The following is a 16,250-nucleotide window of genomic DNA, read 5'->3' on the forward strand; positions in this document are numbered from 1 at the left end:
CTTAAAAGCTTTTTCATCTCTCCTGTTCGGAAAGTTTAATTTTCATGGGTAGATAGCCGGGTGGAAAATTGCGTTTTCATATCTAGGGTGGAAAGTATTTTTTTTAAATTTTTCGATTAGCCACCGGAGGCGAAGATAATTGAGTTACGTCAATAACACTTTTTTTTCACGTTTCCGCATGGCCATCTAGATGCACGTCATGACCGAGGAGCTTATATACAACACTGGAGGTTGAACGCCGAACATCCGTTTAAAACAAGAAATTTGATCTTTATTACGTCACGAACATATTCCATTTCTTTCTTTAGTTAGGTTAAGAAAGAGATGGAAGTCACTCGTGAAATGTAAAAGAAAGAAATGGAATATATAAATAAGTAATAAAGGTCAAACTTCTTCGTTCGGCGTTCAACCTCCAGTTTTGTAGGTATATAAGCTCCTTGGTCGTGACCAACTCGATTTTTTTATAGTCGGCCGTGGCAATTAGCCAAGTCGAAAAGGTACCGTTGGAGGTTGGATATAAGTAAATTCAATTTACTAAATAGTGAAATTCAGTTGAATGTTATTCTCATTTTTTTGTACTATTTTACTTTCCTCACAGTCGAAATGAAAAGTAGAGTGTCTAACTCGTGTGAAATTACTCATTTCCCCTCGAACTATTGGCGCTCTCACTTTGTTTGAGCGCCAGAAATATCTCAGGTGAAATGGGTCACTTTCCACCCTAGGTTATCAATCTACTATTGTTCTTAAAAAAAATATTGTGTTGTTTTTTACTTTTAACTTATTTTTGGTTATACATTGCTACCACAATATTATAAAAACATAATGAAGAAAAAAACGAAAAACGTGGATCAGTGGAAGTATATTTGCATTCAATTAATTACGTGTGTGAGACAAAGGTAATTGGTTTGCTTTAAAGCTGTTTATACTTATAGATAATGAGCAAAGTGTAAGGTGGAGTAGGCAAGAGGAGCATAGGGAGCAGCATATGTGCTGGCGATGGGCGCGGTGTAGGCAATGGACGAGGTGTGGGCGAGGAGCGGAGCTCCGGTATAGCTGATGCGGGCGACCGGCGCGATCGGGGCGGTGAGGATCGGGGCGGAGCGCTTTTTCAGCAGGTGCACGCCGCCCTCCAGAGCCTTGGCCGTGAGGTGCGCGGAGCGGTCCAGGTTGACGTCCAGCGTGTCGAGGGGCCTGCCGTCCGCCGCGAGGATGTTGGCGGGCTGGCCGGGCGCCAGCGACAGTGGCCCGCGGTAGTTGCTGTTGTAGTAGGGCGCGATGTAGGCGCTGCTGTACGCGAGGGGCGCGAAGGGCGCCAGCAGGCCCGCGGACGCCGCCGCCAACAAGCACGACAACACCACCAGTTTCATCATTGTGAGAGTGGTCTGTGTTGGACTGTGCGCTGAGGAACACTGATGCACTTGCAATGTTGACGAATGCTTTTATACATACTTACATCCATAACACGACGGGCGAAGCCGGAAGATATTTCGACCCTGACTGGACTGTATTGTCATGCAATAAAGATCAACGAGATCGTATTGGTCCTACAAAAGGCACATAATGTGCTATAATTAGTATCGATTACCAGCTACACACAACAACAATTGTTAAAACAAGATACATCAAAAAATTGCTGCTCGCATGAACATGTTGAACTGAGTGTCACAATCACTTATAGGTAAACACCGCATGCAAAACAAACGTGAAGCTTAAAAACGTAATTCACATGCGTATTTGAATTATGTTCTCAAAGAAAACAAACACAAAAAACTAAGCAAAGTATACTACTAACTAGGAAGAGTGCCCTAAATTGCCTTAATCATACTCAATCTACGGTCAACTTTTACAACTTATTTACGTGTGATGTGTGATAATGCGATGATGATGATGATGCTACTCGCGTAGCAAAGCAACACCTGCAAGCTATGCCAAATTAGACTTTATAATGAGCCTGTAACTAGACATCAAGATACGTTTAAAAGTACTTTATAATATAAGATAATGTACGTTGTTTTGCGACAGTTGCTATTCATTTCTTCAGGGTTAGTTTTATTTATTTTCCGGCATCGCCCATCGGGTTGATATTTAATGCAAACTAGTATAAAAGCTGTCGTAAACATTGCAAGTGCATCAGTGTTCCTTAGCGCACAGTCCAACACAGACCACTCTCACAATGATGAAACTGGTGGTGTTGTCGTGCTTGTTGGCGGCGGCGTCCGCGGGCCTGCTGGCGCCCTTCGCGCCCTTCGCGCCCCTCGCGTACAGCAGCGCCTACATCGCGCCCTACTACAACAGCAACTACCGCGGGCCGCTGTCGCTGGCGCCCGGCCAGCCCGCCAACATCCTCGCGGCGGACGGCAGGCCCCTCGACACGCTGGACGTCAACCTGGACCGCTCCGCGCACCTCACGGCCAAGGCTCTGGAGGGCGGCGTGCACCTGCTGAAGAAGCGCTCCGCCCCGATCCTCGCCGCCCCGATCGCGCCGGTCGCCCGCGTCGGCTATGCCGGAACTCCGCTCATCGCCCACGCCTCGCCCATCGCCTACTCTGCACCCATCACTACCGCATATGCTGCTCCCTATGCTCCCCTTGCGTACCCATATGCTGGTCACATTGCTCGATACTGGTAGACTGTGATGTTTATGTAAATGAGGTGATGGAAATTAAAGTTTGATAAAAATAATCATACGTTGTGTTGTACTTCCTACCCTTGTTCTATTTTTTTTGTTTAAAGTTAATCGCAAACTGCAATGTTTAATTTATATATTATTTCAATTTTATTTGTCATAAAAACCTTCCTTTTACTTAATACGCAAAAGGCGCATAATAGATGTCGAGTTGCGGTGAACAGCCTCAGATCCTTCCTTATAGTTCTACGAATATTAGAAAAAAAAGTTAGTTGGATAGATTCGTTCTTGAATTATGATCTAATTTACCCATTTAATAATTCATTTATTCATTTTAGTTACAATGCAACCTAGTTTCGCCGTGTCTGTCTATCCGTTCATTCGTCCGTGGCTTACCTTAGGGACTGTTAGTGATGAAAAACAGTAATTTTGCAATTAAGTCGACAAATCGGTAAATAGTTCAGTAATATTTTTTTGTGAAAAATTCTAATACAAGCTTTTTTGCTGGCGGTACTTTTTGCCCTTGGTTACCAAAGTAGGTAGTCGTCAAGACGAATCAAATGGGACCAAAATTGAGGCGGTCGTGTCTACATAACTAGTTACATTACATTACAATTTAATAAAAACATATCACCAAAATGTAAGCACTAGGTGCAAGTATTTTGAATAAAAAATATTTTTAAATGCTTATCCTCTTTGGCTGTCGCCCTGTCGGAGGCCGAATAGCGCTTTAGACTCTTGCCATGCGCCGCGGCAGAAAAAAAAGTGGTTGAACGCGGTAATTCGGCCGACGGCGCGTACTTATTATGAATTAGTGAATAAATCTTAACCTGATTTTAAATTTTGACCTTGTAAATAAATAGTGTAACTTATATGAATTATAACGGACATTTTTTAGTGTAAAAAACGTAAAACACAGCGGCTGTGAGTGCTTTATTGAAGTCGGCTTTTGTGAAGTGTGTGTCTCGGAGGTTTGTGGATCATAAATTATTATTTAGTCTTAATGCTGCACAAAAAATAAACCACGGTCTTAGAGACAATTATTATGTAATCGAAGGTTTTATAAAATAGCACTAATAAAATCGCAAATTAATAAGTAGTTAAACATTAAAAACAACATAGGGTCACTCGCGTTGCCCCTAGCAACTGACGGCCGTCATCTTGGCAGCCTAGCAACCAAAAACCGCTGAATAAAATGTTTCTTGTATGACGACCCCCTTTAATTTTTAATTTAATTTTATATTAGTATTTGTTGTTGTAGCGGCCACTGTATACATAATCTGTGAAAATTTCAAGTGACTCTACTGGTGTTACAGTGGTCCATGGGCGATGGTAATCGCTTACCATTGGGCGATCCGTTTGCTCGTTTGCCCCCTATTCCATAAAAAAAACTTATAAAACTTAGATGAATGATTGGTCTCGCGCGCTCGCTCGACTAGATACCGCGCTACTTAAAAACAAAAGGTTCGTGAATGCGGCAACTCAATATTGTAGTGTGCGTAAGAATGGTGTAAGACAATTTGCAAGGATGCTAGTGTGCGTGACGAATTGTGTTGCCAGCTGCTCCACTGTTACCCGAATTATTGGGAAAATAAATTATTCTGTGGTCTATTAAGTTACTGGTTACAAAATGTATCTTGGGAAATACTTAGAAATTAAGAAGTAATTAAGAGTGTGAATGTATTAATATGTTTGTGTATAGGTTAGGCGTAGGTTTCTTCTTTAAAAAAATGGTAGGTATGATGTAGGTATATCAATGATCAGGCCTCACTTTTAATTAAAAAATATATATATTTAAGGACATTCAATATTCACAAATTATTACTGAAAATTCATGGACTGAGTCACCAACTAAGAAGTTCTGCGTACTTAACACGTTGCACCTATAGTTAAAAAACCTAATATAATGTACAGGTTAATTAAGACTAAAATACAAATAATTGTTTACAAAATATACATACATAGGTACATGCATACATACATACTTACATACATACGCTTGAAAAACATAACCCTCCTTCGGGCAGTCGGGTAAAAAGTTAACATTTCAGGAAAATGGGTAGAAATACGAGAAAAAAAAATTTTTCGTTTCTCGTAATACCTAAGTAAATCAGCTGATCGGGCTTTTGACTGGGAAGACGAAAAACATTTTAATTTTAAGACACATTCACCCCTTAATTAAATAGTGTCGGGTAACAATTTATACACCTTCAGTATATAATATCACAAAGATAAACATTAAATAATATAGAACTAGGTTATGTATTTATAATAATTACGTTAGATACTTAAATAAAATAAGTTAATAAAATTTATCATCATTTAATGATGATAACAATAAAATTCAATTTATTAAAATCTCAACCACGGGGAATTTGATTCTTGTGTACGCGGCAACACAGAATGGCGTTTAGGGTTCATGTTATGTGTATATTTACTGATGGTATGTGATCCCAGTGTCCTTCTTATTTCTTATAGTATTATTTTTAAACAGTTTCACTGCGAAAACTGGCATTTTACTTCGGTTTATGACCAAAATTTAACAAAAATTCGGGACATGCACATTACGCACAGTTTGCAACGCGACTGACTCGCCTCGGGCTCAGGTACGCCGATTTCGGCGTACTATTTGTTGCCGCATTTGACAAGTACGCCGGCGGTATCTAGTCGAGCGAGCGCGCGAGACCAATCATTCATCTAAGTTATAAAATATACCTACTTAGAAAATTCCGTACATTAAATATAAACTTCTTTGAAAAATATTGCTTGTTCAATAACGATATTATACATAATAGTAAAATTACGATAAAGTAACGGCTACGGAACTCTATCCTGCATGGGTGTGTCTGACACGCTTGACTCTGACGCTTTCTTGACTCTTATTTCATAGAATGGTATGACAATGTTGTGTTCAAAAACGTACACCACGGTCCACGGGCACCCATTATCCCTAAAAAAATCGTCCGCATAATCCAAGAATGATTTTAAGAGATCTATCCATCGATGCTCCACTCTATAAGGTTAGACGAGAAAAAAAGTAAATCACGTCCCACTTTACGTCTTTGGGAAGTAAATAAACAAAAACAAAAAACCTGCTTACTACATTTTATTTTTACCAGTTTATCGGCATAAACACCTCTAACACAATACAGCTCTACAAGGCTCAGGTTCGTCCTCACTACGAGTATTGCTCTCACCTTTGGGCCCCCCCGTATCAGTTGCTTCCACTGGATCGACTGCAGCGTGGGGCACTGGGGCAGCTCGTATTAAGGTGATCCAATACCTTCTGGGAAACTTGATCCATTGGCCCTACGCAGGGGCGTTAGTTATCTCTGCGTTTTTATAGGCTCTACAATGGAGAGTGTTCCGACGAACTCTTCGATCTCATCCCAGCTGCTAAGTTCCATCACCGTAGCACTCGGCATAAGGGTGGTTTTCACTCGCCATCTCGATGATTGGGTGCTCCTCCATTGTGCGGTTTAAACGTTTATTTCTACCTCGCACGTGTAAAATATGGAAAGGGACTCACTGCTGGGTTTTTTTCATCTAGCTATGATTTGGGTAGGTACGTTCAAAAGGCGAGTGTATCGCTTATTGCAAGGCCGGCAACGCACCCGCAGCCCTAATAATGATGTCCATGGGCGGCGGTGATTACTTGCCACCAGGTGCCCCGACTGCTCGTTTGCCAATGTTTGATAAAAAAATCCCACACATATCTATGCAAAATTACAGCTTTCTAGTAATAGTCTCTAAAGTAAGCCGCAGAGGGATAGATGGATAGACAGACATGGGCAAAATTATAAGTGGCTAGTTTTGTAATAATAATAATAATTTGTTTTGTACCTTCATATCATCATATTTATTTCTTCACAAACGTGAAGAAAAACATTGTTAATGTTACTAGGGTTACTTACTAACTTCGACATATTACTTAAAGCCCTGAGTCCTTGACTTCGAGCTTCTAATAGACTCTCGTTCGTAATTCCTTATTAACCGCCTTAAGACCATAATGTACTGACTATACTAGACTATACTAATTTTGTTCGTACATATAGGGGGTAATCTCAGGAATTTCTAAAGTATTAAAAAAATCAAGCCCGAAAATCACACTATTTCAGTTTTTACGTAACGTAGACGAAGCTGTGAATATCAACTAGTAAAAATTTATTATATAGGTAGGTGTAGTTAAACGAAAAGCAGCACAGACTAACTAGTTAGATTTGCATCAATTTTTTATTTGTATACGAAAATATCACAGGTCAGCAGGGTCGTAACAGTTTACCAGTAGCGAGCATACGGGTACGCGAGAGAAGCGTAGGGAGCAGCATATGCGGTAGTGATGGGCGCGGAGTAGGCGATGGGCGAGGCGTGGGCGATGAGCGGAGCCCCGGCATAGCCGACGCGGGCGACCGGCGCGATCGGGGCGGCGAGGATCGGGGCGGAGCGCTTCTTCAGCAGGTGCACGCCGCCCTCCAGAGCCTTGGCCGTGAGGTGCGCGGAGCGGTCCAGGTTGACGTCCAGCGTGTCGAGGGGCCTGCCGTCCGCCGCGAGGATGTTGGCGGGCTGGCCGGGCGCCAGCGACAGCGGCCCGCGGTAGTTGCTGTTGTAGTAGGGCGCGATGTAGGCGCTGCTGTACGCGAGGGGCGCGAAGGGCGCGAAGGGTGCCAGCAGGCCCGCGGACGCCGCCGCCAACAAGCACGACAACACCACCAGTTTCATCATTGTGAGAGTGGTCTGTGTTGGACTGTACGCTGAGGAACACTGATGCATTTGCAATGCTGACGACAGCTTTTATACTTATTACACATTGATAACACGATGGGCGAAGCCGGAAGATGTAGCGACCCTGAATGGCCTGCATTCGTGGAATAATAAAGATCAACGTGCTTGTAATGGAACGATGCATTATCTGGTTTGTTATCCTTTACTTCTTGCCATGTTGGTAAAGAAAAATAGCTCAGTTGCAAATTTCTGCGAGGGAAACAGTAAATTGTTCTGTATATTGATGTCCGAAAATATACCTACCTACAGATATGTGATTTATTTACAGCTGTTTACAGAAGACGATTAACAAAGGGGTTCTAATCTTAGCAATGATTTGTATTTTGTGCTTGAAAACATTTAACTGTAATACATATAGATGAGCTATCCATTATGTAGATATAGATGTTTTAACTGGAACTAGCGAAAGTAAAATAAACACAAATGATATTATGTAATGATTAATGATGGGTCTAATGTGTTTGGAACCTTCGGTAAAAATAAAAAAATCTGCCGAAATTCGGTTCAATAACCTGCATCTAGTGAATTTTAAATACGATTAGATAGATAAGAAAAGATTCTTAAATTTGATTGTTGAAAACACCCTTTAATGATTAAAAATACTTAATGTTTCTTAATGTTTGCTTTGTGAAAATTTTGAACCAACATTTTTTTAAATTCAATTTCAGAATTGTAATCACGATGTTTATTGAAAGAATACCTACCTACTAAGATAATTTAATTTTTGTTGCATATTTTACTGATATGACCTCGATGTGACAGTCATTATGCTTTGTATTCATTCCAGTCACTGAAGTAGGTTCTTTTTTTCTAGTGCTGAATGTTCGGCATTTACCGCGAATTTCGGCCGAATACCGAAGTTCAGCTCAAGCTGCTGAAATTCGGTAAAAATCGAATATACAACGAATTTCGGCTCATCCCTAGTAATGGTGCGATTTCTATCCTTATATTGAATTATTTTAATAAAGCAGCTGCTAAGTAATTCCCTCGTTCCAAAAATATTATATTTATAGTTGATTATAATTGCTTATCGTTATAATTAATTAAGCATTTCTTTCAGTGATCACATCAAATCAAGATTTCCAAAAAAATTCTAATTTTAAAATATAAGTATACTCTACTTACCTACACATGCCAAACAAAATAAATAGGAAAAATATGTACTGGTTGTCATTAAAGATGAAATGAATAAAATGAAGTGAATAAATAAAAAATGCAATGATTTAAATAAAATAAATATCATGGGATACTTGATACCAATTGAACTAGTCCCAAACTAAGCAAAAGTTGTACTATATGGATACCAGGCAACGGATAAACATTCTTAAACAGATAATTACATACTTAAATACATATTAAACATCCAAGACCTGATTGAATGAAGTAGTAATCGACTGTATCTGGCGTAAAAATTCAATAATGGGCAAAAATATGTAATGAAATTGAATCTGAAGGGACCACGGAAAGAACGTAGACACGTAGTCACCTAAGCAACTTTTTGAGTTATAGCGGTTTGAAAGTTAGTCATCACGAACAATTACTATGGTTACCATTTATTTAAAAGATAAAAAAATAGATTTACGTTGTTTTCAGATTATTTAATTCCATGGTAAGCCATTAGTACTTTGTGAGTTCTATATTTTAAGATTAATATCTCAATTTTAAAAAAAGTGACTAGGCATGTTATTTCCGTGGACCCTTCATCTTAAGTTCACTTAATTAAAAACCGGCCAAGAGCCGTGTCGGACATGCCCAAGATAGAGTACCGGAGCCATTACGAAAAAATCAAGTAATATTTTTCTAAGGATTTCGTATTGTGTACGGAATACAATACAATACAATGACTTTTATTGTACACCAGAAAGCGATACAGAGAACAGCGCAGAGAGAAAATTACAAGGTAAGCAATAGGCGGCCTTATCGCTTTAGAGCGATCTCTTCCAGGTAACCTTTAACAGAAAGAAGGAGGGACTACTACAACAGCTGGTTATCAACAGTGGATCCGAATATTACAACGCAACAAAAATACATCTACACCTACACATACATATATCGTACATTTAATACACGTCTAGAATAAATATAGGCAGTAGGATCTTCCAACTTTAGGTATATTTTATCAATAAGGCTGCTATTTACTCTTAAACTACTAATATAATTCTCAAGCAATTTTAGCCGCTTGTTTAAAAAAAAAATCCACTATTTTCCACCCAACCGTTAAGATTTTAAAGAGCGCGGGGGGGGGGAGCTCGATTTTAATGAAAATTTGCACTTCAATCACTGAATCGAAAAAAATTCTTGAGAACCCCCGAATGGTTTAAAAGACCTATTCAACGATACCCCCGATTAGTCGAGAAAAAAAAATCATCCCCATTTTACGTCTATGGGAATGGGAACGCTAAAAACATTGTTTTTTAGTTTTTTGTTTCACCACTTTGTCGGCGTGACTGATATGAATATTCATGCCTAATTATAGCTTTCTAGTACTAACGCTATCTGAGCTTAGCCGCGGACAGACAGACAGACAGACGGACAGACATGGAAAACTATAAGGGTTCCTAGTTGACTACGGATCCCTATAAAAGTATATTTTAACTTTCTTGTTAAAAGTTACAAACCTTGAGTCTGAAATAAATGACTTTTAATATTAAATTAAATTATGTATTTAAAAACAGGCTCTTGTGACGTGGTGGCGTAAAAGTTGGCAGCATTTCTTCATCGGTTAGGTACCTAGTTATTCCAATAGGCACAGAGAGATACCTTCCTGTTGATTCCTAAATATTTGCGTCACTTTTGTTTTATATAATGTTGGATGAGAGCGTAGCAAGACCTACTTATGAACGTGTGTAATTGAAATGGATGCGAATGTATGAGAGATTGTCTTTGATGTGAGTGTATGTGAGTGAATGATAATGAGCAGGTGGAGTTTTTTTTTTATTTAGAACAAGCCATATGCTTAGCGATGGAAGACGAAAGATGTTATTTTTACTTATAATTTTTGAATTATACTTAATTTATTTTTACTTTGGAAAGCAAAGTGGTGTTTTCTTGAATCTACGGTACCACATATGTATTTTATGTCTATGCAAACATTAGTTATTATTTTGAGTGCAAATAAATGCTCCTCTCAGCCACTCAAAGGTTGACTGGTAGAGATCCCTTAAAGGGATAAGTTCGCCTTTGTACATATATTTCCTTGTTTGTCATCTGTGTTTGTTTACTTATTTTGTACAATAAACAGTTTACATACATAGATAAATAGGTACAGTTTAAGTAAGTATAGGTACTCTAGCAAACCTATACGTGTCCCACTGTGTTTAATATTGTCAAATGTTAAAAATAAATATCTACTGTGTCAAAATACTGTACTGTTCATTTATTTCGTGATAATTTAAATGAACATTTTTAAATGGACTTTAAAGCCTAATTCAGGTGATACGATATATATTGTGCGAGTGATACATTGCCATCATTATCGATCAATTATAAATCCTCGGCCGCGCGGCTCCGCAATAATAACGATATTTCTCGCACTCACACACACAATGGGTCTTTACGAGTATGTACCTATTTAAATTCAATAAATTTCCAATTACTACTGGGAAAATGTCATTAAAAAATATTGGTCCTGAATAACTGATTCATCAACGCTCAACATGGACCTAGACAGCTAAATGTTTGCATAAAGGTTCCCTTTAGGTATAATGTTGAGATGGTACTATGAGGACGAACTTTGCACAGTTCGGACGAGATATGAAGTTTAACGAACGGGTCAAGCCGATTGTTGATTGTTTTAAGGTTGAAACTATTTGTTCAGGGTTAATCTTACTTGTTTTCCGGCACCGTCAATCGGTTGATATTTAATGCAAACTAGTATATAAGCTGTCGTCAACATTGCAAGTGCATCAGTGTTCCTCAGCGCACAGTCCAACACAGACCACTCTCACAATGATGAAACTGGTGGTGTTGTCGTGCTTGTTGGCGGCGGCGTCCGCGGGCCTGCTGGCGCCCTTCGCGCCCTTCGCGCCCCTCGCGTACAGCAGCGCCTACATCGCGCCCTACTACAACAGCAACTACCGCGGGCCACTGTCGCTGGCGCCCGGCCAGCCCGCCAACATCCTCGCGGCGGACGGCAGGCCCCTCGACACGCTGGACGTCAACCTGGACCGCTCCGCGCACCTCACGGCCAAGGCTCTGGAGGGCGGCGTGCACCTGCTGAAGAAGCGCTCCGCCCCGATCCTCACCGCCCCTATTGCGCCGGTCACCCGCGTCGGCTATGCCGGGGCTCCGCTCATCGCCCACGCTTCGCCCATCGCCTACTCTGCACCCATCACTACCGCATATGCTGCTCCCTACGCTCCCCTTGCGTACCCATATGCTGGTCACATTGCTCGATACTGGTAGACTGTGATGTTTATGTAAATGCGGTGATGGAAATTAAAGTTTGATAAAACTAATCATACGTTGTGTTGTACTTTCTACCCTTGTTCTATTTTTTTTTTGTTTAAAGTTAATCGCAAACTGCAATGTTTAATTTATATATTATTTCAATTTTATTTGTCATAAAAAACCTTCCTTTTACTAAATACGCAAAAGGCGCATATAGACGTCGAGTTGGGGAGAACAGCCTCAGATCCTTCCTTATAGTTCGACGAATATTAGAAAAAAAAGTATGTTGAATAGATTCGTTCTTGTATTTTGAGCTAATTTACCCATTTAATCATTCGTTTATTCATTTTAGTTTAAAATGCAACCTAGTTTCGCCGTGTCCCATTTTTAGAATAAGAATAAGAATGATTTTTCCGTCTTATCTTATAGTGAGGGGTTACGTTGGTTGGATTAGAAAGTCAAGCGTTCCCACAAATCAAGATTCATATACATATAGCAGCCTAACTTAAGCTTACAAGTAAAGAGCGTACTCCTACCTAAAAGGCCGGCAACGCACTTGTGACTCTTCTGGTTTTACAGGTGTCCATGGGCGACGGTAATTGTTTACCATTAGGCGATCCGTTTGCTCGTTTGCCCCCTATTCCATAAAAAAAAACTTATAAAATATACCTACTTGGAAAAACCCGTACAAAAAAAAAACTTCTTTGAAAAATATGGCTTGTTCAATAACGATAGTACACATAATAGTAAAATTACAGGAAAGTAACGGCTACGGAACTCTATCCTGCATGGGCGTGTCTGACACGCTCTTGGTCGGTTTTCTTTTAAACCATTATTTCATAGAATGGTAAGACAATGTTGTATTCGAAAACGTACAACACGGGCGTCTATTATCCCTAAAAAAATGATTTAAGAGATCTATCCAACGATGCTCCACTCTATAAGGTTAGACGAAAAAAAAGTAAATGACGTCCTACTTTACGTTTTAACTACATGCTATGTTTACCACTTTATCGGCATAAACACCTCTAACACAATACAGCTCTACAAGGCTCAGGTTCGTCCTCACTACGAGTATTGCTCTCACCTTTGGGCCCCTCAGTATCAGCTGCTTCCACTGGATCGACTGCAGCGTTGGGCAGCTCGTATCATAGGCGATCCAATACCTACCTACGGGGAAACTTGTTCCATTGGCCCTACGCAGAGGCGTTAGTTATCTCTGCGTTTTTTATAGGATCTACAATGGGAGTGTTCTGACGAACTCTTCGATCTCATCCCAGCTGCTATAAGTTCCATCACCGTAGCACTCGGCATACGGGTGGTTTTCACCCACACCATCTCGATGATTGGTGCTCTTCCATTGTGCACTTCCACGTTTACGTTTCTTTCGGCCTCGCACGTGTAATATATAGAATAGACTCATTGCTGGGGTTTTCCATCTAGCTATGATTAGGGTAGGTACCTTCAAAGACGAGTGTATCTCTTATTGCAAGGCCGGCAACGCACCCACAGTCCTAATAATGTTGTCCATGGGCAGCGGTGATTACTTGCCATCAGGTGCCCCGACTGCTCGTTTGCCAAGGTTTGATAAAAAAATCCTACACACATCTATGCAAAATTACAGCTTTCTAGTAATAGTTTTTAAAGTAAGCCGCAGTATGGACACAGACATGGGCAAAATTATAAGTGGCTAGTTTTGTAATAATAATAATAATTTGTTTTGTACCTTCATATCATCATATTTATTTCTTCACAAACGTGATGAAAAACATTGTTAATGTCACAAGAGTTACTTACTACCATCGACACATTACTTAAAGCCCTGAGTCCTTGACTTCGAGCTTCTAATAGACTCTCGATCGTAATTCCTTATTTACCGCCTTAAGACCATAATGTACTTACTATACTAGTCTATACTAATTTTGATCGTACATATAGGGGGTAATCTCAGGAATTTCTAAAGTATTAAAAAAATCATGCCCGAAAATCACACTATTTCAGTTCTTACGTAACGTAGACGAAGCTGTGAATATCAACTAGTAAAAATTTATTATATAGGTAGGTGTAGTTTAAACGAAAAGCAGCACAGGTTAACTAGTTAGATTTGCATCAATTTTTTATTTGTATACGAAAATATCACAGGTCAACAGGGTCGTAACAGTTTACCAGTAGCGAGCATACGGGTACGCGAGAGAAGCGTAGGGAGCAGCATATGCGGTAGTGATGGGCGCGGAGTAGGCGATGGGCGAGGCGTGGGCGAGGAGTGGAGCCCCGGCATAGCCGACGCGGGCGACCGGCGCGATCGGGGCGGCGAGGATCGGGGCGGAGCGCTTCTTCAGCAGGTGCACGCCGCCCTCCAGAGCCTTGGCCGTGAGGTGCGCGGAGCGGTCCAGGTTGACGTCCAGCGTGTCGAGGGGCCTGCCGTCCGCCGCGAGGATGTTGGCGGGCTGGCCGGGCGCCAGCGACAGCGGCCCGCGGTAGTTGCTGTTGTAGTAGGGCGCGATGTAGGCGCTGCTGTACGCGAGGGGCGCGAAGGGCGCGAAGGGCGCCAGCAGGCCCGCGGACGCCACCGCCAACAAGCACGACAACACCACCAGTTTCATCATTGTGAGAGTGGTCTGTGTTGGACTGTACGCTGAGGAACACTGATGCACTTGCAATGCTGACGACAGCTTATATACTTGCGTTTTAAAACTACTCAATAAGATGGATACGGAAGACGCTGTCAGCCCTGAAATAACTGCTTTGCAGAGCAACAAAGTACTGCTACGCTACTGACGTTAATTCTTGTGATTTAAAAAAGGAATCTAGTTTGCTTTTCATGCCTAAATGTCAACCGCAGAATGCAATGCTCTCATGCTCGAATGCTAATTACGATACATGTCATCAAAATGTCACCACTTGTTTTCAGTATCACATTCTATTTAGGTTATGCATAGCATGGGGGGACGATGACTAAAGGCTGACCATAATTATAAAAAACCTCGCCATATTGCGGAAAACCAATAGAACTAAATTCTTGTACTGGTAACAATAAATTCAAGTATCATCTGTCTATTGCTGGCAAAGTGTAACGTTGTTTGCGCGTCGTATTTTAAAGTTTTATTTTGTGTTTTTGTGCGTTAAAATTCCGAAAATATCCATAGCCTTGGAAGGAAAATAATTCACAATGTATAAAAGTATTTGTCATAGAAAAAGTCTGAAGGATTAGAAAATATTCCTTTAAATAACATCACCGACACCGTTATCAATATGACTAGTAGCACAGGCACCGTATAGAGAGTTTAAAGAATGTTGCAATATAAAACGTAGAAGTGCTGCCCTCGCGTCAGGTTTATATATTCCTGGTCAGCCTTTAACTGTAATTAACACGTTATAATTCATTATTTAAATAGTAACATAATTCTAGTCATGTTTGGAATATGGATCGTGTTATTTGATGAACTTGATTGAATGGAGTAAAACTTTTTTATTTACCTATTTGTTACGACACTCATAATTTATTTATTATCTGATTGTTACCCTCATGTTAATTTAATTAAACGCAAACTGAAGCCTCCTTATGTTTGTCAATTTAATCGGTTCATTTGTGATAACAAGAGGTCATTGAACGCTCGTTGTTATGTACATATACAATATTCAGGGCAACCTTTACTTCTTACGTAGCAACTCAGCGATTTACGCTCGACTAATTCCACCGTGTTCGAGCTGTTTTTGACAATACATATTCAAAAGGTGTCTACGTGAAACTACGTCACTGTATTTAAAGGAAATATATTACATACTCACTTTGCTTGTAGATACAAGCAAACCTCACCTCACCTCACCTCATCATCTCATTAGATAATGAGGTGTAAATGAGAGTATCTCTGGCTCACTTGTTGCTGAGAACGCGAGTGTTTTTTTTTTAAATTATTTCAATAACATTATTTATAACTTAAATGAACGAGTAAGGAACAACTTTCTAAATGCATTATAGTGTATGTCAGTGCAATCTGATAGAATTAACCGAGTCTTACTTACTATCCGATCAAAATAATAGCCTTTGTTATTTTAAATAAGCATTAATCTCATCAAATGATAAGAGATCGTAGCTGCAATGGGCACCATTTAACTGTCGTTCTTAATTTTACTTGTACGTACTAAAATATAATCCTAAGTAGGTACAATTAAACTTAAAGTAACTAAGCACTAATAGTACTTAGTAGCAGACAGCAAAACTAGCACAGTTTGACATGCTTCCAGTTACTGTAGGTGACAAGGCCATGGAACTGTACTCAGATGGATGACACTAGTTGACTTAATTTGTGTGTCATAAATTAAATTTTTGTCACAGTTACTTAGCTCAATCCGGTCGTTATCACATGTTACTATGCGGCAGTTTCGTTGAACAGGGGTGACAGTGGTGAATTGTGCGAATTTCAGTAATTGGAATACAGTCGGCCGACAGAAT

General features: G+C 40.2%; 3 protein-coding genes across 3 annotated transcripts; 1 reads left to right on the top strand and 2 right to left on the bottom strand.

Moving 5' to 3' along the window:
• Positions 1-840: 840 nt before the first annotated feature.
• On the bottom strand, positions 841-1,408 carry LOC141430492 (uncharacterized). The gene has a single exon (XM_074091211.1). It carries the CDS (start codon positions 1,368-1,370, stop codon positions 927-929), a length of 444 nt encoding a protein of 147 aa, XP_073947312.1. The 5' UTR covers positions 1,371-1,408; the 3' UTR covers positions 841-926.
• Positions 1,409-2,135: 727 nt separating this feature from the next.
• LOC141430497 (uncharacterized) lies at positions 2,136-11,859 on the top strand. Its single transcript, XM_074091217.1, has 2 exons — positions 2,136-2,489; positions 11,430-11,859. Exons 1-2 carry the CDS (start codon positions 2,174-2,176, stop codon positions 11,810-11,812), a joined length of 699 nt encoding a protein of 232 aa, XP_073947318.1. The 5' UTR covers positions 2,136-2,173; the 3' UTR covers positions 11,813-11,859.
• Positions 6,841-14,431, bottom strand: LOC141430496 (uncharacterized). The gene is made up of 2 exons (XM_074091216.1): positions 14,027-14,431; positions 6,841-7,253 (listed from the first exon to the last, which is right to left on the bottom strand). Exons 1-2 carry the CDS (start codon positions 14,401-14,403, stop codon positions 6,905-6,907), a joined length of 726 nt encoding a protein of 241 aa, XP_073947317.1. The 5' UTR covers positions 14,404-14,431; the 3' UTR covers positions 6,841-6,904.
• Between the last annotated feature and the right edge of the window lie 1,819 nt (positions 14,432-16,250).

This window comes from Choristoneura fumiferana, chromosome 8 (assembly GCF_025370935.1).
Source record: "Choristoneura fumiferana chromosome 8, NRCan_CFum_1, whole genome shotgun sequence".
NCBI lineage: Eukaryota > Metazoa > Arthropoda > Insecta > Lepidoptera > Tortricidae > Choristoneura > Choristoneura fumiferana.

Coding starts and splice junctions, on each gene's coding strand:
- LOC141430492 (XM_074091211.1), bottom strand. CDS start 1,370: ATGATGAAACTGGTGGTGTTGTCGTGCTTGTTGGCGGCGGCGTCCGCG.
- LOC141430497 (XM_074091217.1), top strand. CDS start 2,174: ATGATGAAACTGGTGGTGTTGTCGTGCTTGTTGGCGGCGGCGTCCGCG. Junction 2,490..11,429: donor CGCCCCGATCGCGCCGGTCG/CCCGCGTCGGCT, acceptor CCTTCGCGCCCT/TCGCGCCCCTCGCGTACAGC.
- LOC141430496 (XM_074091216.1), bottom strand. CDS start 14,403: ATGATGAAACTGGTGGTGTTGTCGTGCTTGTTGGCGGTGGCGTCCGCG. Junction 7,254..14,026: donor TCGCCCATCGCCTACTCCGC/GCCCATCACTAC, acceptor CGCGTACAGCAG/CGCCTACATCGCGCCCTACT.